The sequence below is a fragment of the Schistocerca serialis genome, chromosome 2, assembly GCF_023864345.2.
Source record: "Schistocerca serialis cubense isolate TAMUIC-IGC-003099 chromosome 2, iqSchSeri2.2, whole genome shotgun sequence".
Classification (NCBI taxonomy): domain Eukaryota; kingdom Metazoa; phylum Arthropoda; class Insecta; order Orthoptera; family Acrididae; genus Schistocerca; species Schistocerca serialis.
In genome coordinates this window covers 398616502-398640186 of record NC_064639.1, presented here as the reverse complement: position 1 = coordinate 398640186, position 23685 = coordinate 398616502, and the positions used below count along the sequence as shown (strand labels likewise).

The 23685-nt window shown below is 40.5% G+C and overlaps 1 protein-coding gene across 1 annotated transcript in view; it reads right to left on the bottom strand.

Annotated features, from left to right (window-relative positions):
• The window catches only part of LOC126455569 (putative defense protein Hdd11), a 49673-nt gene that overhangs the window by 15187 nt on the left and 10801 nt on the right, over positions 1 to 23685 (bottom strand). The window contains exons 2-3 of the mRNA XM_050091324.1: positions 10374 to 10698; positions 2625 to 2716 (exon numbers count right to left, since the gene is read on the bottom strand). Of these exons, the coding sequence (XP_049947281.1) occupies positions 2625 to 2716; positions 10374 to 10697 (416 nt within the window). The 5' untranslated portion in view covers position 10698. The remainder of the gene's footprint in view (positions 1 to 2624; positions 2717 to 10373; positions 10699 to 23685) is intronic.

Sequence of the window (23685 nt, the reverse complement as noted above, 5' to 3'; positions counted from 1 at the left end):
GCTCAGTCAAGTAGCTCCTCATGAAGCTGAGTGCACCCTGTTTCAGTCCTCCCACTTAGGAACAATTCCTGGCAGTGCCAAAAATCAAACTCATGTCTTCCAGATGGCAGTCAGCCTCACAGAGCATTCAGCTATGGAGGTGGGCAATTGGAATCCACACTATTTATAAATAAAGTTAAAAACGTACTTCATTTGCCATTTTCCCTACAAATTACCAGAATATCTAGAGTCAAGCACTGAAAAGTGCTGTTAGCTACATGGCAAGTAGCATGGTTTGTTATAAAGCAGTATGATGAGTAGTAATGCAGCCCACTCTAAATAAGATTCAGTACTTACAGATATAGGTAAATATTTTCTTTGAAAAATATTATTGTAATCAAATAAATATCAAGCTACCAAAAGGAAATATATAAAAATTGAAGAAGCAGTATATTTCTTCAAAGTAAAACCTTTCTTTCTACTATGTTGTATTAAATTTAGATGGCATAAAAATGAACAGTGTTAAGTAGTGTAGTCACAGTTTATTGTTAATACAATATACAGCCTAAGTTTCTATTTTTTGTTTCTTTTTGATAAAGTATACCTTGGTTCATTCCACATCCCTAAAGGTTCCCTTCTGGATGGGCTCACTATGATTGAGTGAATCAGTTCATACACTCAAGGTTAGAGAGTTATTTGTCTGAAATAATTATGTTATTTCAGCTTATTTGCATTTGTGGAAACAAGGGGGAAAAGTCACATGGCCTATTGCATCAAAATAATCAACAAAACATTTTGATTGATTTATTATAGTGGTTTTGCAATGAACAAACACACCAAATGCTTCAGATCTTAGAAAAATGACTTTTGGTATTGTGTAAAGCAGTCTCTGCCACACATTTTAATTCTTCCCTCAAACTGGGAAAAAACCACCAGTACTGTGTGTGTCCACAGGACATGAACTGTATTCACAGCTGTGAATATGGACTACCATCGGCTGTAGATGGACTGGACCATGACTTGAACTGGGATTTCCTGCTTATTGTGAGCTGTTGCCTTATGATTTGGCTATCCGAGCATGACCCAAACTTCCACATGTTGCCAATCATGTGTCTACAACCTGTGCTCATACATTAATTATGTATATTCCCATAAAGGGGAGCCATTTTACTTAAAAGTCACTTCCCCAATGTTGGGGGATAAATATGATATTTAATGTTTATAATTTATAAAAAAACAGCTACCAGCCACATGTATGGTTTAAAAAGGTTTATTATCTTCAGAACATGACCGGTTTCGGATTTTTCTTTAAAAATCCATCTTCAGATGGCAGTTACAAGCATTCTAAGTTGGACCTAGTTTTGTTTTTGTTATTCGTTTGCTGCAGAGCTATTTAATGTCCTTCTGGGCACTTTGTCATGAACAGCAGTAACTATTTTTTTCCAAAATGTGCTCTGGCCACTCTTCAGTGGTGAAACATGTCAATTGCCTACAATGACACACTATAAGATCTGTCAATATTGTGGGTGTCTTTCTCTCCCTCCAGCTCAGCCCCTCCTGCCACCATGTGTAAGCAAGTAAGAAATCTCTTATTCATCCACGCTTCCCAAGTACCCTACCACCTTTTCTTTCTGTTTAATATATTTCCAATATGATGCACACTATAAACGAAATTTTGCAGCAGTTAAGACTCTATATTCATGTTTGGGAAAGGTGAAGATCTCATTAATATTGTTAAGGACACTGAATGTGAAGAAAAAACTCAGATGGCTTAAGGGGGATGGAGAGATAATCATTCATGATCTTTATCAAGCAATCACTTAAGTGTCTAAAGTCACTTAAAGGAGCCAGTTGTAACTGAGAGGAGTATGGCAAGGAATTTTATACACCAACTCAAGCTACACACAATGAGCTGTTTTAAAATTGAAACAGCATGCACGGTTATCACAGCGGACACTTTGACAAATGTTGTTCAAACAATACTTCACCTAAATGAAAAGTGTCTGGTGCACGGGTCTTGGTTATTTAAAACATCTGTAGTTGTTGTGAAGGTCTAAGGATACTGGCAACCATTATCTCACATTTTATCAGTTTAGTATCTTTTTTGTTTTGTTTTTTATTTTGTTTTTCCCAACTGCTGTGTGCATTTGAATTTGTGTAGCACTTCTTTTCTCCTCTCCTTCCAAGATATCTTCATTCACTCATTGTGTTCCTTCTCTATTCTTCTGTCAATAATATAGTTTGTTTGGGGGGGGGGGGATTCAGAGCAAATTTGTGAGTGTTAATTATGGTTCAAAATTTTGTTCAATCCTGACAGATATCTTTATATACTTCAGTTTCCTATACATATTCATGAATTTCTGTTATTCAGTTGTTTTGGTTCTTTATCAGTAGAGCAATGTTTAGAATTTTCTTTGTGAACCTGTTATTATTGATTCTATGTATGTTGCCATTAAATTGTAATCACCAGTTTAGTGTCATTGTATTTGCACAGTTTCTCATTTATTAATTTTTTCTTGTGCATTTTCAGATGCTGTTTTCTCAGAAATTTGACACATATTCAGACTTATACTAAAGAAATCCATATTATCTATTATGTTTATTAAATATAATAACTTCAAAATAAAGGAAATATTTCAACTTACACAAATGTCAGAGGTTTATCAAGCTTCTCAGATGCTACCCAGGTGAATTCTACTTTTGATTTCTCGTCGGCATTGATGTGAGTTACAGCATCCTGCAAATGATTGAAACTGATTGTAAATTTAAGTTTTATGTGCAGGAACACTTTCTAAGTAATATCAATATTGAAAACTTAAAATGGAACAATAATATCACAGACATGTGAAGTCATAGACTATCCATAAAATACCATTTTTTGTTATAAAAATTTACTTACATTAAGGCATCACCTTGCAATAATGGAAATGCTGCTGCAAATCAGCAGCAATGGTGGTTGATTTCAAAGCAGACTCAGTCGTCAACTGTTCGTAACAGGGCACTCTACCAAACTACAATTCCTCATTGACACAGGGGTTGATCTCTCAGTTCACCCTTCTTCTCATCCTCCATGGCAAAGTACTGATGGCAACTACGTGCATGCTGCGAATGGATATTCCATCAAGATTTGCGGCTGTCTCACACTACTCTTAAATTTAAATTTTTGATGTGAGCTCCTATGAATATCCATTGTTGCCACTGTGCAATGCTGAATTGTTGAAGCAGTTTCCTTATTGTTTACGGCCTCCTCCCAGATCTTCACAATCAATGCCTGCTTGAGTCTACAACACAGTTGTCTCATCATGGACACCTACACCATGCCAACCATGCTGGAGCCAAATTTATAGCTGGAAATTCACCATATTACAACCTGCTTTGCTAGTACTCTGAAGTCACCCATCCATTGCCAACTCTAGTATTGGAAAAATACTCGAAAGATCATCACAATTTCAGCATGGCAGGATCATCAGTCCACCCACAGCCTCGTCATCTACCTCAAGATAAACTGAAGATTGCAGAGCAAGAGTTCTCATCAAGTTATCACAAGGAATTTGTCACTCTTCAAATAGTATCTGGGTCTCACCACTACATATTGTTCCTAAGAACAGTAATGGGTGCACCTTTGAGGCAGCTGTCAACAGCTTAATACCATAACAATACCTGATCATTACTCAGTGCCATATGTCGAAACTTTTGCTATGCACATCCACAGCAAGACAGTTTTCTCCATGATACACCTCATCCACGTTTTTTGTCATATACCCATTACACCAGAAGATATACTGAAAATCATTTATGAATTTCTGCAAATGCCATTTCGACTATACAATGCCTCCTGTACCTTGCAGCACCTAATGAATGAAATAAATTAGAGTTCTGTTATGTGTATGCTGATGATGTGCTTGTAATGTTGTCCAATAAGGCAGAGCATCTAGCACATATACAGCAACTGTTTACTAGTCTATAAGAATATAGCTGGGTTATTAATCCATCAAAATGTGTCTTTGAAGTAGTGCAAATAAAACTCTTAGGATGCTCAAGGAATCCTGTCACCTCAAGACACAGTTGAAGCTATCTCTCAATTCCCATTTCCCACTGCTATATCAGAACTATGCCATTTCTTGGGCTTTACAAGTTTTTATTGACTTTTATGCACAATCATGCATTGTTGGTAGCACACCTCAATGAAATACTAAAAGGTTTGCCTAGATCTAGACATGTGCTGCAGTCGACTTATGCCTATTCTCTTCCTGGCACATCTCTCAAGTTATGGTGGATGAATCGTCAACTACCACTGAAGCTGTATTACATTAACATGTACAATGTGACTTGCAACCCCTAGCTTCGGTTAGTAAAAAATTATCAGTTTCACAAGCAAATGGGTCAGCGTATGATTGCAAGCTCTTATGAGGCATATGTCTCAATCAAAAAGCTTAGGCAAATGCTTGAAGGTAGACATTTCGCTATTGTTACAGAGCATAAGCCATCCGTGTTTGCATTCTGTCAGAAGCCAGACAGTAAATCACCATACCAGTTACAGTATTTGGACTTCATTGTGCAATTTACTGTGGATATTTGACATATTGCTGGTGACTAGAATGGACCAGCGGATGCACTATTTCATACTGATGCCACTGCAAAGGAGCTTGACTTCATAGTGCTTACCAATGACCTGGAAAGAGACAATGAACTGAAGGCATTTCCTGAAACATTGTCAGGCTTACAGTTCCAATGCATTCAAATACCATTCCCAGACTAATCGCTACAATGTGATCTATCAATGTCACAAGCACGACTGTTTGTTACAGCAGATTTCTGCAAGCAAACATTTTGCTCTCTTCACAGCCTCTCTCATCTATAGTAAGGACTATTGTATGACTAGTGAAGAAGTCATTTTCTTGGCCAAATATCAAGAATGATTTCAAGGCATTTCTCTGCCAGTGCAGTGCTTCTCAGAAAAATGAGCTAAATTGGCACATTACTGTTCTGCTCAATACTTTCATCCCACTGAATCAACAGTGTGACAATGCCCACTTTGACATTACTGTATATTTATCATTGGCCAAAGAATATCAGTACTGCCTGACAGTTTAACGATTTCTCTTGCTGGCCTGAAACCTATCAAATGAAAGATACAACAGCAGCAACTGCAGCCACACCTTCTTTTGCGAGTGAATTCCACATTTTAGCATCTCTCTCCACATCACTACCAATCAGGACAAACAATTTGAGTCTTACTTCTTTAAAGCATCTGAGTTTCAAATCACTTTCAGCATTTCTCGCGACGAACTGAATTCGAACCTGTGTCTACCACATTTCTGCTAATGGTCTCGTGGAAGAGCTCCATAAACAGTTCAAGGTCTCATTCAGATGCTTCACAGAGTATTGAACTGACAGCTTCCCTGTTGTCCCACTAGGCCACCAAACAGCTTTACAAGAAGATTTCATTGCAACAACAGCTGAATTGATGTGTGGACAAAGACTTTGACTACCTAGAGAATTCTTCATTGACATGTCAAACAATGTTATTGAAGCATCAGACTTTGTACAACATCTACACTCACAAGTTCACTAGCTGCATCCAGCTGATTCAGAAGGAAATTTTATCAAGTGACAATTCATTTTCTATCACTTACAGTCCTATAAACAGGTTTTATCTGACATCACAACATTATAAAAATTCTCCAAGCACCATACAATCATCCATATACAGACAGAATACTCAATGTTGACATCAATGACTCTTCCTTCATGATATCCATTGACAGGCTTAAGTCAGCCCTTTCCCCAGCTGAGACTCTCATCTGTTTAGGGATAGCAGCTAACAATGAAATGCTGTCTATGAGTGATTCCACAAGGACACCAGATGCCTGTGCTTTTGGTAAACATCCAGTCACAACTCATTTCAGGTACTGTGTACACTTCAACCTAAATATTGTTGACACTTACGTAAACTCTTTGGTTATTCATGTTGTCTGTGAACTTCAAACAAATGATAAGCATACAGAATTCAGCAAACATGATCCTTAGTCCAACTATGATGAAACCCCCACCTTCCTATCATTATAATCCATTATTGTGGTTTGCACAACTGGAAAGCCAGTTTCTCTTGGCTCACATCACCTCACATGAAACTGAATATAGTTATGTGGTGGATGCACTTAAGAAGCAGATAGGTATGGAAGTACAAGACATCTATCTTCACCATCATGCACTGAAGAATCCATCTCTATCAAACATGTGCTTGCTGTAGTCAGAAGCCAAGTGACCTGAAAAATTGCTCTGCAGTGAAGAACTCAGTGCCTGCACACCATCCCAACTATTTTGTCTTCTTCACGTGCTGGTAGTCAATGCAATTGACAGTGATGTTCTGCACAATATATGACTGTGACTCTTACTTGCGGATGCACAGAAAATACTCACACAGCACATATGTCAGAGACATTTTACAGTTATATTATCTGCTACACTCTTCTCATCCAGAATCACAGTTAACTGCTAAAATCTTAGACTACTGTCCAATTGTACCACACTTATGCTGCCAATAGGTAAAATGGGTGGCAGGCCCCCACTTAAATTAACTTCTGCCCTTCAGGAAAAGATGAAAGTAACTCAGTTAAAATATGGAATGCAGCAATTTTTACAGCACAGACGCAAGGGACCTCTTTTGAAAGTGTGAAGTCATGCATTAATAGTTAGTGTTCAATTCAGAGGTGGATCAGGATTACTTCATCCCATTGGAGTCTGATGTGAGCACATCATTGGATAGTTTCTCCAGTACAGTTAATAGTCCCCGACTACCAGTGACTCCTCCACCCACAGTTGCATAACACAGTGATGCACAAAGATGATGGTCAGCAGGTGAATCATTCAATATGTCACATTTTGTTCCCTGTAGGTCACTTTGATTGCTAAATTTGCTTGCTCATTTCCTGAGGTTCCCTGCAACCCAGCGGAATGATAGCGACTACGCTGCTGTTGAAGAAGGATGAATGAATCCTGTATATTTCATGTGGATACATTTCCTAAAGTGTATGAGGGCACTTGGGATATTTTATCATATGAGAAACTTTGATGACATGTCATTTTCTCCAGTGTCTCTGAGAACTGTGTGCTGTTCTGCACTAAATAGAGTGTACACATTAGTAAGGTGAATCCTGAATATGTGACTGGTAGTCAATCCTTGGTTTGAACATCAGTGTACAGTATGTTATATTAAAATAGTGGTGACTATTTAACATTTTATAAAATAAGAAAATAGGAAACATTGATTGAATTTTTGTCGGTGGTTGGCAGAACATGATTATAATATTCAAAGGAAAACCCTTACTGATGTTCTACAAAATTATACTTATTTGGTCACAAACTGGCTTTCAGCTTCTCAGGCCATCTTCAGGTGACAATTGAAAGTTGCAAACACAGATGTTCATTATGTGTAACTTACACAGGCATTATTTATACAGAAGACACAAAAATGACAAAGTGTTTACATAAGAAAACGTTACTATAATTACATTAATTGGAAAATAAGGTAAACAAATTTTTATGTGGGGATACATTTAACAAAGGTGATGATGTTTCTACAAAACATTTGGTAGCCCATGATTTAAAAATTGCTGCCGCTCTTAGTGATGAACTCTCATACATTTAACAAAGGTGATGATGTTTCTACAAAACATTTGGTAGCCCATGATTTAAAAATTGCTGCTGCTCTTAGTGACGAACTCTCATGCAATGAGTTCAGTATGTCAAGAAGAAAATAATCTCCAGTAATGTCATTGCTACCAAAGCAGATTAATCAACAGTTTAGTTCTTTTGAACAAAGGTGATTACATTACAAAAGTGAACCAGCACCTTAATAGTTTCAATTTCCAACATCTACAAAAAGATCACATTGCTCCTTTCAGTGAACAAATGAAAACTGCCATCAGTTCATGCAAAAGTATTATATCTGAAACCGACAGTTGTATGCTAGCTAATATGAATCCCTTGGCTCCTAAATTATATGGCTTACCCAAATTACATAAAGATGGTGTTCTAGTATGTCCACTAGTGGTATCCTTGTTTGCTCCCATGTTACCTACTATTGAAAGAGCTTGATTATACTATTAAAATGAAAACCAGTTTTAAACCTAAGTTTGGTATCAAAAATTCTATGACTCTTGTTGACAAAAATGGAAGATATGCAAATCACACCCAGTTCTAAAGTAGCATCATTCAATGGCGCTAGCTTATTTTCAAATGTTCCTACTGATGAATCTGTAAACATATCAGTTGATATTTCCACTAATCCAAACTAAATCTCAGAATTACATGACATAATTGATGCTATTCAAATGAGTGTAGAACAGAACTACTTCTACTTTCAAAACAAGTATTATGGTCAGTATAATGGTCTAAGCATGTGTTCACCTCTTAGTCCTGTACTATCTGAAATTTTCATGAAGAGTTCTGAAAAAATTTTCTCACCAAAAGAGCCATTGAATTGTAAAATCAAGTATTGGTTCAGATATGTTGATGAGGGCTGTGTTTGTGGAGTAGTAACATTAGACAATTAGATACATTACTACTGCATTTAAAGCCACAACATAACAAAATTCAGTTTATAATAGATCTGGGAGCTCTTCTATAAATTTCATGGATATTAAGATAAATGTTACCACAAGAAAGCATGCATTTAGCATAGCTGCTGATATGGTGATTCCTGCAAGTTCCCAGCATCCTCACAATCACAAACATGCAGCTTTCCATTCAACAGTGCATTGTCTCAATCTATTCCACTATCCAAATCAGCCTTTCAAACAGAACTACAAACCATCAAACAAATTGCTTCCAGCAGTGGCTAAAGCACTGCCTTGATTGATAGTATTCTATGAAAAAATGAAGATGAATAAAAATAAATTTACATGACTTCTATATTCTGATCAACAGCAGTCATTCAGCATTTACAAGGTCTGGTGCAGAAATCAATTTATTGGCAACATTCCAGACAATCTTGCGAGAAAAGTTAAAGTTTCACAACTACAGACCTGCATTTTGTAATACTAATAACACATCATAATTTTAGTCAGAAGTAATGACAAATTGCAATCCTTGGCAAGGAGTGGTGTATATAAAATCACTTGCAAACAGTGTGAAAAAGGGTATATTGGTCAGTCAGGAAAAACTGTGGCAGTTAGGCTACATGAACACGAGAGAAGCTGGTGGTTAAGGAAGAAAGATTTGACCTTTCCTGCTCATCTTTTAGTAGAAATAATTAATATGATGTCAAATGTGAAATTTTATATTCTGTCAAGAAAAGCAGAAAGGTGATTCTACTGTAAATACTGGAAATCAAGAAACACATGACAAAGAATGCCAGCCTAGTATTAAATGAACAGACTCATTTTCCATTTCCCCTTTGTTAAATTAAGTTTTTGTTACAAATACTAGAGTCAAACTGTGCATTCATCTTATTTCTCATTATTTATTGAATGTATCTCCTTATAAAAACTTTGTTTAACCCCTTTTTTTAGTTGAAGTAATTGCTGCAATGTTTTCCTGTGTAAACATTTTGTCATTTTTGTGTCTTCTGTTCAAATAATGTCTGTGTAAGACGCACAACATGTTTATCTATGTTTGCAATGTGCAGTTGTTTCTCTGAAGATGGCCTGAGGAGATGAAAGCCAGTTCATGAACAAAGAAATATAATTTTGCAGGACTTTCAGAAGTGTTTTCCTTTTTAATATTAATAAAATACGAACTTAAAAGTTATATCAGGACTGCATTACTTCTTAAAGTTTGTCAACTCCAACATAATTCTGGGCAAAGGTGGAGATCTGCTACAACCTTGGTGTATAACTTTCAAATGCCACCCCCATCTCTGAAAGTCAGCTCTTCATGCAGATCTGAAAAGGCCTTGTTGTCCATCAATGAGGCCCAGAACTTGCATGTTAAGTACTTTGTAGCTTGATAAATGACATCTTGATGTGCATCATGAGGTGCAGTTCAGAAGTATTTATATGCCAGACTGGTATTTGGGTATATAGCTTTTCATCATTGACACATACTGTGTGCATCTACATCATCTGACATGTCTGTCAAGTATACAATCTTTATGTCCATTAAACATCATGTGAATCTTTGTGGTACACAGATTGTCATGTGTACATGTTGTTACTGTGAAACAATAAAAACCATTTCACAGATGATGTGCCTGAATACTGAACTTGAAAATAAATACTTTCAAAGTGCAGCTCCAGGTGTACATTAATATGTCATTTATCAGTGAGGTCCATTAAAACACAGCAGCCATCACCCCCATTCCCACACCTAAGAGCAATGATATTATCAAATTTCAGAATTATTTCTAGTGCTCATTGTACAATAAATTATTTCTTGAGTAAAGTCCTTACCTGCTTTCCTGAGCTACAGTTAACAATCTGGACTCCATCAGCTTCTTGGAAGTCACCCACTCGGCCTTTCTCATGTGCCTGACACATAAATCCTTTGAACTTTTCACCTTTTTTACCAGTGATGGTGACCTTAATCGGCTCACCTACTTTAATTTCCCTCTTACTGACAGTGATAACATAGGGACAGGGGTCTTTCTGAGCTGGTACTCTGTGTTGTGGCACAAGATCTTCACAAGCATCGGTGGGTGCACCACTGCTGTAGCCAGCCGCATGGTGCATCAGTGCAACCAAGCATATTACTCCCAGCAAAATAAATGCCTTCATTCTGAAACAAGGTGTTTGCTCACTGTCAGTTTCATATCAAAATGGTTACATGTACAATAGCACAGTTATGGGGAATGGTTAGTAATGCAGTGATAGAGTATGTAACATACATATATATAATCTGCAAGAAAGACAATTTTTTTCAATCGCTTTAGCAAGTAATTCCACAGGTGCGAGGCAAAACAAAGTAAGTGATTTGATTTGATCTATTTGTTGGCCCATTTATTTATTTCTGTACAAGGGTGCAGGAGGATATTGAGAAGTCCATTTGTGATGAGAATGAATATTGAGAGAATATGTTCATGACTGTGTTATGCATACATTGGTAATGTTATAATTATGTAATTATTACAAACTTTTGCAGTAAATAATGACAACAGAAATTGTTGTGCACATAGATACTGCTGTATCGAGGTCTTGCACCCACTCAGCCAGCAACCAACAACCCAGATGGATTATGCAGGCACAGACTTCATAGGGGACAGCTCCTCAGATGACAGACAAGGAATGACTGCATATCATGTGACCACCAAGTGGCAACTCAAGCACCACCAGAGGTCACTCACCCCACAAACCTTTTTTCCTCCATGGGCTGCATGCCTGAAAGTAGTGCCTGCAGTGTACTGGCACCCAGGCAGTATTTAGGTCAGTGCCTGGGCTACTCTCTACCAGTAGTTGAGTTTCATGGGCCAGGCACTGATTGCAAAAGCTTTCACAGAAACAGGATCTCACTCTGGAGCCACTGCTATGACACCAACACTGTCCATGTTAGCCTTTGCCTCCCAGAGCTGCCAGCTATGGACCTACACCATTCCTAACCTCTACACCAAAGAGACATGGCCTCCAGTGCCATGCCAGCAGTTGGACTCTGTTATATTTGTCTTTATTTTCATTGGCAATATGCTGATCTTAAACTTTCATGTCCCTAGGAACTTTAATTATTGTTTGTCCTCCTGGGGCTTTGATTGTGGCACTCTTTGTGTATACTCGCTAGATTTTGGAACTTTCAGTTTACTGTAACATTTTCAGATCTTCAGGCTTCAGAGATTATTATTGTTCTCCCAGTATTAAAGAAGTGACTTGGTTTCATCTATGCTGCCTTCAGTGGACACATTGTCTGCGATGAGGTTCCTTCTCTTCTCCTTCTTCTTCCTGCCCCAAGCCAGTGTCTCTCATATTTCCTCTGACCCATGTAGACATTGTTTTTGTGTGTCTTCTTCCACTTTCCAGTAGTAGACTTACTCTCATGATGGAACCAGTAGATGTCTCTGACTGTGTGATGTTAATGTTCTAGTAGAAGCAGCACTCTCATGACCTGCAACCTGCCTTTTCCATGTCACCTACAGACCTCTCTAACGCCCCCCCCCCCCCCCCCCCCCACACATCAACTCCATGGTCAAAGCTTCTGGATGGTGCCGCCCCCCCCCCCCCCCCCCTGTTCTAGCAGTTCACCAGGAAGGTCAGTCTGTGGGCACACTATGTTGCACACATGGAACAGCACTTCCTAGCCCACAGCATCACAGGTGATCTGCAGCAGTGTGCCTTCTTTCTGGCATACAAGAGCCCAGACATTTACCACCTCCTGCAACAACTTAACCCAGAAGTGGAACCCCACACTCTGCCCTAAGGCAGGCTGAAATCAAGTTTGTTAGAATACTTTGACTCCCACGTGCATGTGGCAGCAGCTTGCCCCAAGTTTTCCAGCTACCATAAATTTAATGAACTGTCTTACTGGGAATGGAACACCCGTTTCTATGGTTTATCTCATGACTGCCATTTCCAGTGTAGTAATCCTCAGTGTCAGTAATCGAATGTGGCTTTCTTGGTCTGGAACGTGATTTTCATGCATGCTCCTTATGTGGGACTGCACATGGATCTCTTTAAACTGAAAGACCCTTCTTTACAAACAAGACTCCACATTGTCAGAGCTTTTGAACAGTCTCTCAGATCATCATCCACCCTGCATGCCCCATCACAAGTGTTCACCACCCAATAAACATGTTGCCCTCAGCCCCAGTCATACTCCCCCCCCCCCCCCCCTCTCCCACCTGGGTCAGATTCACACAATTCAGGCAAAAACTCAGCAGCCAGATGCCACCATCAACAGGTCTATTTCTGTAGCTAGCATTTTATTAGTCATTAGAGACACCTGTGCTCCTACCAGCATGCTAATGCACCTCTTGTGAGTGGATGCAAAGATGGATCACGGGGTGGATCTGTTCACAGATGTATCGTACTCTCAGTCTGTGCTCCTACACTCAGAGGAATCTCCATTGCTAATGGTAGCCATCAAAAATGCACTCATCAATCTGCAGATAGATACAGGGTCCTCTGCGACCATCATAAATTGGCAATATTATTATCGTGTGATGTCCTCTCCCCTTCAACATTTTAACACTCCGCTGTGTATTTATAGCAGTTACATCATTGAAGTCAATGCCCAATTTACAGCCCAAGTTCAGTACCATTCAACTGCCCTCACCGCCAGGGTTTGGTTGTTGACACTCTGGGAGCAATCAGTCTCTTGGGCCTGGATCTGTTCAATTTTCTTGGCTTAGAAATACACAATACTGTCAAGCTGCTGGTTGCCAAACCCCACCTAGAACAGTTCTTTTCTAAGTTAAGTTCAGTGTTCATGCAACCCTCCTCAGTTGTCAAAGATTTTGAGGCACATGTGGCTCTTCTACAATCAGCAGCACAAAAGTTCTTCAAAATCAGAAATGTTCCCTTTGCACTCAGAGCCAATCTTCGACTGCAGATACAGTTGTTTCAGGATGAGGGTATTCTCTCTCCTGTTTCCAACAGCTGAAGGGCCATCCCCATCGACTTTGCAGAGAAATCAAACAGCACGTTTTGCATTTGCAGGGACTTCAAGACAACCATTAATGCCCAGTGAGTCATAGACACTTTTCCTGTTCCCAAGGCAGAGGTCACAATGCTCCAATGAGCAGTTGCAGAACCATTACACCACCTCTTATGCAAAAATGTTCACTGTCATGAGACACTGGCATGTGATAAAGCCTTCCAGAACTTGATATGTGCCCTCCTCCACCCCCACATGCCTGACAGAAAAAGACCCTTCCAAGCCTCCAATATTGGAAGCAGAAGCATCAGACAATGGGTTGGGGTGGTCCTTTCATATGTGACTGATGGGAGTGGCCAATTGCATTTGTGTCTAAGAGTCTCTCTGCTGCAGAGGATAACTCCAGTTGGATAGAAAAAGAAGCTCTAGGGCTCAAATTTGGCTCAAAAAAGGTTCCATGACTATGTCCATGGCCGCCATTTCATGCTGTTCACAGACCACAAGTACTTACTCCCTCATTTCAAGGTGTCAGCAAATATTCCAGCCAATATGGAATGCTGCCTTCAATGCCAGGCTCTATTTCTTTCAAGTGTGCTAATGCTGATCTCCTCATGCCTTTGGGCCAGGACCCGGCCTTTCACATCAATCCCACAGTCTGCTTCCACATGGAAGTCACTGCTGAGGTTGCTGAAGTTTGACGCCAACCTTGTCGCATGCCACACTGCCAAGGACCCAGTGCTTAATGAGGTATTCTGCCTGGTGCTACATGGTTGGCCACCAGACTGCAAGCAGCTGCAACATCCAGAGGTCCAGGCCTACTTGTATTGTTTGATTGAGCTCTCCATCTTCAATGATATGCTCTAGCTCCAGGGGGAAAATGGATGGACCAGGGTTATGATCCGAGTGGCCCTTCAGCAGTGTATCTTGTCTCTCGTGCAAATCTGGCAATGGGAAGTTGTGCTGACAAAGTGCCTGGCCTGCCATTGTGTCTACTGGCAGAGCATGGACACAGCGATCACCCACATGGTTGCCTCCTGCAGGCAGTGCAAGCAGGCTACCCCTCCAAGATTTTTTTTCCCTTGGCCAGGCCCTTCTGCCACCTGGTCGGGGCTACTGTACACATGGATTTTGTGGATTCCTTTCTGAGATAACCCAGGTTAATTGCCATAGATGCTTGCTGTGTCTCTCACATGTCTACCATATATCCAGGGCACACCACTCAAACCCTATCTCAATTTCTTTTCAATTGGAGTGCTCCCAGAAACTATTGTCACAAATAATGGCCCTCAATTTGCTTTCATGGAATCTTTGCTTTCTGTGAAGCAAGTGGTATAGTGTTGATACATACTGCACCTCATGAGGTCCTTATGCTCTTTCTGGATCCTTATTGTTCTATTCCCCAGGACAGGTCAACACCAGAGAAAAACTCCACAGCCAACTACATTGGTTGCAGTTATCTGTCATACATCCCACCTGCACCCACCCCTCCTCTCAGTGGTCCAGCCACCACTGTTTCTGTCTCTAACAACTTGTGTGGGTACTTCTCTTCAAAACAAAGAATGTCAGCATTGGTTTCTTGCAGTCATTTCCAATCTTCTTGATCAGGCCATGGCCAAAGAGACATTCAAGATGACACAGTATGTTGTAAACACATTAAGCAATTGTGGCCTCTTTGTGGTCCTTTTCCTGGGTCTGTTAATCTGTCATCATCTTCTGTTTCAGAGGCGGAATTGTCCACAGTACCCATCCCAGACACTGCTGGCCTATCTCAGTTCCAGTCTGTGGCCAGTCCCTGAATGGGCACTTAGCTGCCCCACATGCCATACCAGTGCCAACGCTGATGGAGGTAGACCTCAGCTGCCCCAGCCACCAATGGGAACTCAGCCCATTTCAGAGACATGGAGATGTGCTACCACATTTCCTCCCATATGGGGGGGGGGGGGGGCAGGATGGAGGGGGAAGGGGGGAATACTGTGGCAAGTCTTTGTGCCTACTCATCCAGAAACCAACAACACAGACTTCACAGGGAACAGCTCTTCAGATGACAGACAAAGGATGGCTACACTCTGCTGAACCACCAGGCATGACAAACCCAAGTGCTATGAGGGGTTACTGGACCTGTGAACCTTATCTCCTCCACGAGCCATGTGATTGAAAGTAGTATCTGAAGTATCCTGTTGCCTAGGCAGTATTGAGGCTGGCACTCTGCCCTACACTTCACCAGTAAGCTCTGAGTGAGTTTCCTGGGGCAGATGCCAATTGCAAAAGTATTGCCACAAATGGGATCTCACTCTATGGCAATGCCTCCATCCACACCAATCTTCATCTTCCAGAGCAGCCAGCTATGGACCTGCACCATTCATGGCCACTGCACTAAAGTGCCATGATCAGCAATTGGACTTTGTAATGTTTATCTTTGTTTCTCATTAGCAATATGCTGGACTTTAACTTTAGGAATTTAACTTTTGCATGTCCCTTCCAGACTTTGATTGTGGTGTGCTTAGATTCTGGAACTTTCAATTTACTGTGGCATTTTCAGGCCTTTACCTTTCAGAGATTGTTATTGTACTTTCAGTATTCAAGAAGCGACTTCATTCCAATTATTGTGTTCCAAACTGATTCCCATTAGAGAATAATGTTTTTGTGTGTTACAATAAACTTCATATTCATTTTATACCTGGGTGTTTCTCATGTGCCACCTTCATTGGATACATCAGATGTGATGGTAGGTCAAATGAAAACTTTAGATGTTTCATAAAATAACCCTAAAATTGCACCTGCAGCCTGTAAAATGCCAGGCGTTTTCCTAATAGTGTGACACACAGTCAGAAGGAGACAGTATCATGCAGATGAACAAACACTATAAAAGATACAGTGTAATGATGGCTTTCCAATTGCAATAGTCACCATGGATGAATAATGTTCTGTTATTCATTTTATATGTCTACATCTATACTTTACAAACCATTGTAAAGTGCATGACAGAAGGTACTTCCCAATGCACCACATATTCTTCCTATTCCCTTCTGGCAAATGATAGTGGTACTAATAGCTTCTGAAGAATAGCAGTTATCTAGTTGCTCAAGACAGAGATATTTCAAGAGCAACAATTGCTACTTGTCATGCTGTTATCACATATCTGCAGGCATGGAATCTTATTTATGTATGGACACCAGTGAATTCTTTAATTGATGGGAAGATCTTCATTGTTGACTAAGTTTTAAACACTCAATATGACTCAACATAAAGACACAGCTTTCTTTTACATAAGCACTCCATCTTCAGGCCACAAGTGGCCCATTGGGAACATCAGACTGCCATGTCATCCTCAGCTGAGGATGTGGATAGGAGGGGCATGTGGTCAGCACGCCGCTCTCCCAGTTGTTATGATGGTTTTCTTTGACTAGAGCTGCTACTATTCAGTCGAGTAGCTCCTCAGTTGGCATCACGAGGCTGACTGCACCCCGAAAAATGGCAACAGCACATGGCAGCCCGGATGGTCACCGACCCAAGTGCCGGCCACACCCGACAGCGTTTAACTTCGGTGATCTGACGGGAACCGGTGTATCCACTGCGGCAAGTCCATTGCCTTTCTTTTACATGAAGATGGGCAAAGGCATTAGACAAAGGTTACTTTAAAAATGCATATGAGGCAGGTCAAGAATGTCAAAAAAAGTTCAAAACTAGTTTTCAACAGCATTTTGTTGCAACTTAAAAACAAAATTACTCAAATATTGTGCTGATTTGGTAGTACCCATTTTTGTAGTCAGTTAATTAATCTAGGTGTATATCCTGAAAGACTGAAGCATAGAGGGGAACCTTCTTTGTAAAACTGGAGACAAATAAGTGATCCTCTACTTATAAAATCTTTCTCTTCTCATGTTCTCAAAAATTTTTCAGAAGCTGACTTTAAAAGAAGTATTAAACTGCTTCTCTGAGTACATCTTAGTCACAACTTAGTTTAACTTGCATAAAAGCATTCTATAGAGAAAGCAATATGGTCTCACAAATGTATTTCTAGTAGAAATAAATAAGAAAAACTACTGTTTTGGCAATTTGTGTGTTCTTGCCAAGTCCTTTGATTGCGTAGATCATGAAATTCTACCAGGGCAACTAAAATTGTATGTTGTCAGTACCATTCCCCTTTAATGGATGGAATTGTGTCTCAACAACAGAAGACACAAGGTCACAGTAACAAATGGTACAACATAAATATGAATAAATGTGAAATGGGGAAAATATTAAGGTGTCCCACAAGATCTGACACTTGGCCCACTGTCATTTTTAACTAAATAAATGATTCTTCTGCAACATCAGAAGGTTCTTCAAAAACTCTGATGTTTTCTGATGACACTAATACATCAATATCAGGTCAAAACACATTCATAACAGACACAGCCAGAAGAACAAGGGAACAAGCTTGTGACTGGTTCATAACAAACAGTTAAACCTTAATCTTACAAAGCAAGAGTGTACCCATATTGGTTGGTTGGCTGATTAATGTGGGAGAAGGGACCAAACAGTGAGGTCATTGGTCCCATCAGATTAGGGAAGAATTGGGAAGGAAGCCAGCCATGACTTTTAAAGGTAATCATCCCGCCGTTTGCCTGAAGTGAATTAGAGAAATCACGGGAAACCTAAATCAGGATGGCTGGATGTGGATTTGCACTGTAGTCCTCCAGAATGCGAGTCCAGTTTGCTAACTACTGTGCCATCTCACTCGGTAGCATACCAAGATCTGGTCTAGGGGTTTGGGGGCGTGCAAGAGTTGGACTGGGAATGAGCATCATGGAGGGGGGAGGTATTACTCATGTTAGTGTTGTGTTGAATAGTGAAATAGTTGTTAGATTTCACAACAAATGGCTCTGGGAACACATGCTACTAGTAAATGCCCATTACATATTCTGATTATTGTGAAACTGACACTGAGTTGATATATCTGTCTGTTTGACTGGACAGGATGCAAGTTTAGTTTAAGAAGACCATTTTTCTTACATATTTTACATACTTTTACTCAGTACTGTCATCTAGCATAATGCCCTGGGGAACTGCTACTAAGGTCAAAAAAGCATTTACCTCTTCTGAAAAACAACTCTTTCTAATCTGCCAGGAAGTTTCATATCATGCATACTCAGCTGCAGAGTGAAAATCTTATCCAGGATATATCCCTTAGGCTGTGGCTAAACCCTGCCTCCGCAATATCCTTTCTTTCAGGAGTGCTAGTCTTGCAAATTAGCTTTGGTGAAGTTAGAAAGGTAGGAGATGAGATACATGTGGAAGTAAAGTTGTGAGGACACATTGTGAGTCACGCTTGCATAGCTCAGTCGATAGAGAACTTGCCCACAAAAGGCAACAGTTCAAAGTATGAATCTTGGTCTGGCACACATTTTTAATCTATCAGGAACTTTCATATCTCTGCACACTCTGCTGCAGAGTGAAAATCTCATTCTGGAAACATCCTCCTGGCTATGGCTAAGCCATGTCTCTGCAATATCCTTTCTTCTGTGAGATCTAGTTTTGCTAGTTTCACAGGGGAGCTTCGGTGGAGTTTAGAAGGTAGGAAAAGAGATACTGGCAGATGTAAAGCTTTGAGGATGGGTCATGAGTCATGCTTGGATAGCTCATTCAGTAGAGCATTTGCCCAGGAAAGGCAATGGTGCCGAGTTCGAGTCTTGATCTGGCACACAGTTTTAATCGACAAGGAAGTTCCACGTCAGCACACTGTGCTGCAGAGTGAAAATCTCATTCTGATATCAAAAAGGACTTTACAACTTTGAAAACTCATATTGATTTATTAATTTAACTTACAGACATGGTTTTAATGTCATATTATAGCAAAACATATCAATTTTTTTTTACCATATACCTAAACAGGTTAAAAGTGAGATCCACTGAGTGTGTGACACATATGCCATCTGAGGCCAATTTCTTGCCAAACTTGCTGCAGCATGTCAGCTGTGACGTGTTCAATTGTGAGGCAGATTCTAGCTCTGAGCTCTCGTAGAGAGGCTGATAAGGTTGGAACAAACAAGGTACCCTTCAAGATATCCCAAAAACAAAAATCAAAAAGCATCAGATCCAGTGAATGTGGGGGCCATGCATTTGGTGAACTTCAGGCCATTTGCCTACGTGGAAAGTGGGCATTTAGGAGATAATTAGGTTGTTAACATCAATATGCATTAGGATTTTGGAGCATGTACTGTGCTTGAACATTATGAATAACACATGGGAAATGAATTATTGACAAACAGCCAACACAGATTCAGAAAATATTGTTCTGGTGAAACACAAATAGCTCTTTATTCTCATGTAGAAATGAGTGCGATTGACAGGTGTTGCAGCTAGATTTGTGATCAGAAAGGTCACAGTCCATAGTATTTGACAGAAAGTCATTGAGCACTACAGTAGTAATATCTAACATCCCCCAAGGATTAAAACTGTGTGCCGGACCGAGACTCAAACTCAGGACCTTTGCCTTTCGCGAGAAAGTGCTCTACCAACTGAGCTATCCTAGCATGACTCACACCCCATCCTTACAGCTTTACTTCTGCCAGCACCTTGTCTCCTACCTTCCAAACTTTGCAGAAGCTCTCCTGCGAACCTTGGAGAACTAGCACTCCTGAAAGAAAGGATATTGCGAAGACATGGCTTAGCCACAGCCTGGGGGATGTTTCCAGAATAAGATTTTCACTCTGCAGTGGAGTGTGCGCTGATATGAAACTTCTTGGCAGATTATAACTGTGTGCCGGGGTGTAAGTCATGCTTGGGTAGCTCAGGTGGTAGAGCACTTGCCCGCGAAAGGCAAAGGTCCCAAGTTCGAGTCTCGGTCCAGTACACAGTTTTAATCTGCCAGGAAGCTTCATATCAGTGCACACTCCACTGCAGAGTGAAAATCTCATTCTGGAAACATCCTCCAGGCTGTGGCTAAGCCATGTCTCCACAATATCCTTTCTTTCAGGAGTGCTAGCTCTGCGAAGGTTTGCAGGAGAGCTTTTGTAAAGTTTGGAAGGTAGGAGATGAGGTACTGGCAGAAGTAAAGCTGTGAGGACAGGGCGTGAGTCGTGCTTGGGTAGCTCAGTTGGTAGAGAACTTGCCCGTGAAAGGCAAAGGTCCTGAGTTCGAGTCTCAGTCCGTCATACAGTTTTAATCTGCCAGGAAGTTTCATATCAGTGCACACTCCGCTGCAGAGTGAAAATCTCATTCTGGAAACCTAGGCCTCACCTTGGAATAATTTAAGGAAATAGTGAGAAATCTAAGTTAAGATGGTCAGAACATGATTTGTAACTCATTCTTCCGAAATCACATGACCGAGCGAGATGGCATACAGGTTAGCACACTGGACCCACAGTCAGTAGGATATGGTTCAAATCCCCATCCGACCATCCAGATTTAAGTTCTCCATGATATTCCTACATTGCCCCAGGAAAATGCCCCAATGGTTCCTTTGAAAAGCACATGGCCAATATTCTTCTCCATCCTTTCATAACCAGACATTGTGTTCCTTCTCTAATGAGCTTGATGCTGATGAGACATTAACTCTAATCTTCTTTCCTTCCAAATACCACAACTTCTGTCAACATGTATCTTCTGCATTTGCTTGTCAGAGGAGTAATAGAAATACTACTATTAGTCTTGCAGAGTTGTGATTTAGGTACTACAGTGAATACTATACCTTCCTGTATGTCCATACAATTTACGCAAATCAAAAAAAGTTTTGCATCACCTCAGTGCCGAGAGTTCTGGAGCCTACACAGAAAATTGGAAGAGAGATCAACATATCTACCCTTTTTATTGCCCATGAAAACTACACATTGCATTGTACCACTAAACTGCGAGACCTTCAGAGGCAGTGGTCCAGATTGGTGTACACACTGGTACCTCTAATACACAGTAATATGTTCTCTTGCATTGATGCATGGCTGTATTCATCATGGCATGCTATCCACAAGTTGGTCCATATTATCCCACACTTCAATGGCAATTTGGTATAGATCCCTTGGAGTGGTTGGTGGGTCACATCATCCATAAGCAGCCCTTTTCAATCTGTCTCAGGCATGTTTAATAGGGTTCGTATCTGGAGAACATGCTGGCCACTCTAGTCGAGCAACATCATTGTCCGGAAGGTAGTCATTCACAAGATGTGCATGATGGGGACGCAAATTGTTGCCCATGAAGACGAATGCAGTGCCAGTATGCTTCCGATATTGTTGCACTATCGGTCAGAGGATGGCATTAATGTATTGTACAGTCATTATGACGCCTTACATGGCCACCAGGGGAATACGTTAGCCCCACATAATACCACCCCAAAACAGTGGGGAACCTCCACCTTGCTGCACTCACTGGGCAGTGTGCCTTAGGCATTCAGCCTGACCAGGGTGCCTCCAAACACGATGCCTCTGACAATTGTCTGGTTGAAGGCATATGCAACACTCATTGGTGAAGAGAACGTGATGATAATCCTGAGTGGTCCATTCGGCATGTTGTTGGGCCCATCTGTACTGTGCTGCATGATATCATGGCTGCAAAGATGGACCTCGCCATGGATATCAGGAGTGATGTTGTGCATCATGTAGCCTATTGCACACAGTTTGAGTCATAACATGATGTCTTGTGGCCGCACGACAAGTATTATTCACGTTGGTGGCATTGCTGTCAGGGTTCCTCGAAGCCATAACCCGTAGGTATCAGTCATCCACTGCAGTAGTAGCCTTTGGAACATACTTACTTACATTCATACAAATGTGCATCCATTATTATACACACAACAAAAAAAGGGAGGCATGTCATCAACAGTTCCTGCTTCTTTGTATCTCCGCCATGTCAGAACAACATCGCTTTGGTTCGCTCATGCATGGTTGTTTACTTCTTTGAGTGGGTTTAGTGAAATCTCTGAACAGTTGAAGGGACTGTGTCTGTGATACAATATCCTAGTCAGCGTTTTTATCTCCAGGGGTTCTGGGAACCGGGGTGAAGCAAAACTTTTTCTGTTGTGTGTATAATAATGGATGTACATTTGTATGAATGTAAGTAAGTATGTTCCATATTTCCTCTTAAACCATTAGATCAGTTTCAATCAAACTTGGTACTCATATTATTTACTGTCCGGAAAGAATCACTGTCGGGGTAAAAATCACCCACCTATCAAAGAGTTGGGGGTGCGGGTGAAAAAGCAGTGTAGCACATGAAGTGAGAATAGCTACTTTAGTCATCCAGTATTTGAGAATAAGAGCACTTAGAAACCTGCACAAAACTTTACACATAATTTAGAACCTATGTGACACTTTTTCTCTCTGACAACCGCCACAAAATAATGAAAGGACAAAATTTTGTCACTTGCTATATTTTCATTGTACGTGAAGCACCACATTTTAATTTATTGCCTTTTTGCTACTAACCATATTCATGTCACTTTTTGCATACAGTATTCACATATACCACTAAATGTACCAGAAAAATTACATCATTATATGGCATTTGGTTTACGAGATAAGACATCATAAACACTGAAATGAGTGAAAAACTACTGCATCCTGCAAACGTTTTAATTTATTACTTCATAGCTATTATTTTCTCAACGTTTTTTCAGGCAGTAACCGTATCTGCTGCTGCTTGTGCATACACAAATTTATCATAGTATGACACACTGAGTTGCATGAGAAACTGTGACATATTGCATGTTTCAATTTATTACTTCTTTACTACTAACTCTATTCGCAACACATTTTCCAGATGGTATCCACATATGCCCCTGAATGATTGTAGAAAAATACACTCAGATGAGAATGGTCATGGGATACCTCCTAATGTAATGTTGGACCTGGTTTTGCCTGGCATAGTGCAGAAACTCAATATGGTACAATGGGATTCATGTTGGGTGATGTGGGTGGCCAGATCATTCGCTCGAACTGTTCGAAATGTTCTTCAAACCAATCACGAGCCATCATGACCCGGTGACATGGCACATTATCATCCATGAAAATTCCACGTTGTTTGGGTACATGAAGACCATGAATGGCTGCAAATGGTCTCCAAGTAGCTGAACATAACTGAGGACCCAGTCCATTCTACGTTGAACACAGCCCACAACAATATAGTACCATTACCAGCTTGCACAGTACCTTGTTGACAACCTGTGTTCATGGCTTCGTGGGGTCTGTGCTACATTTGAACCATACCAGCAGC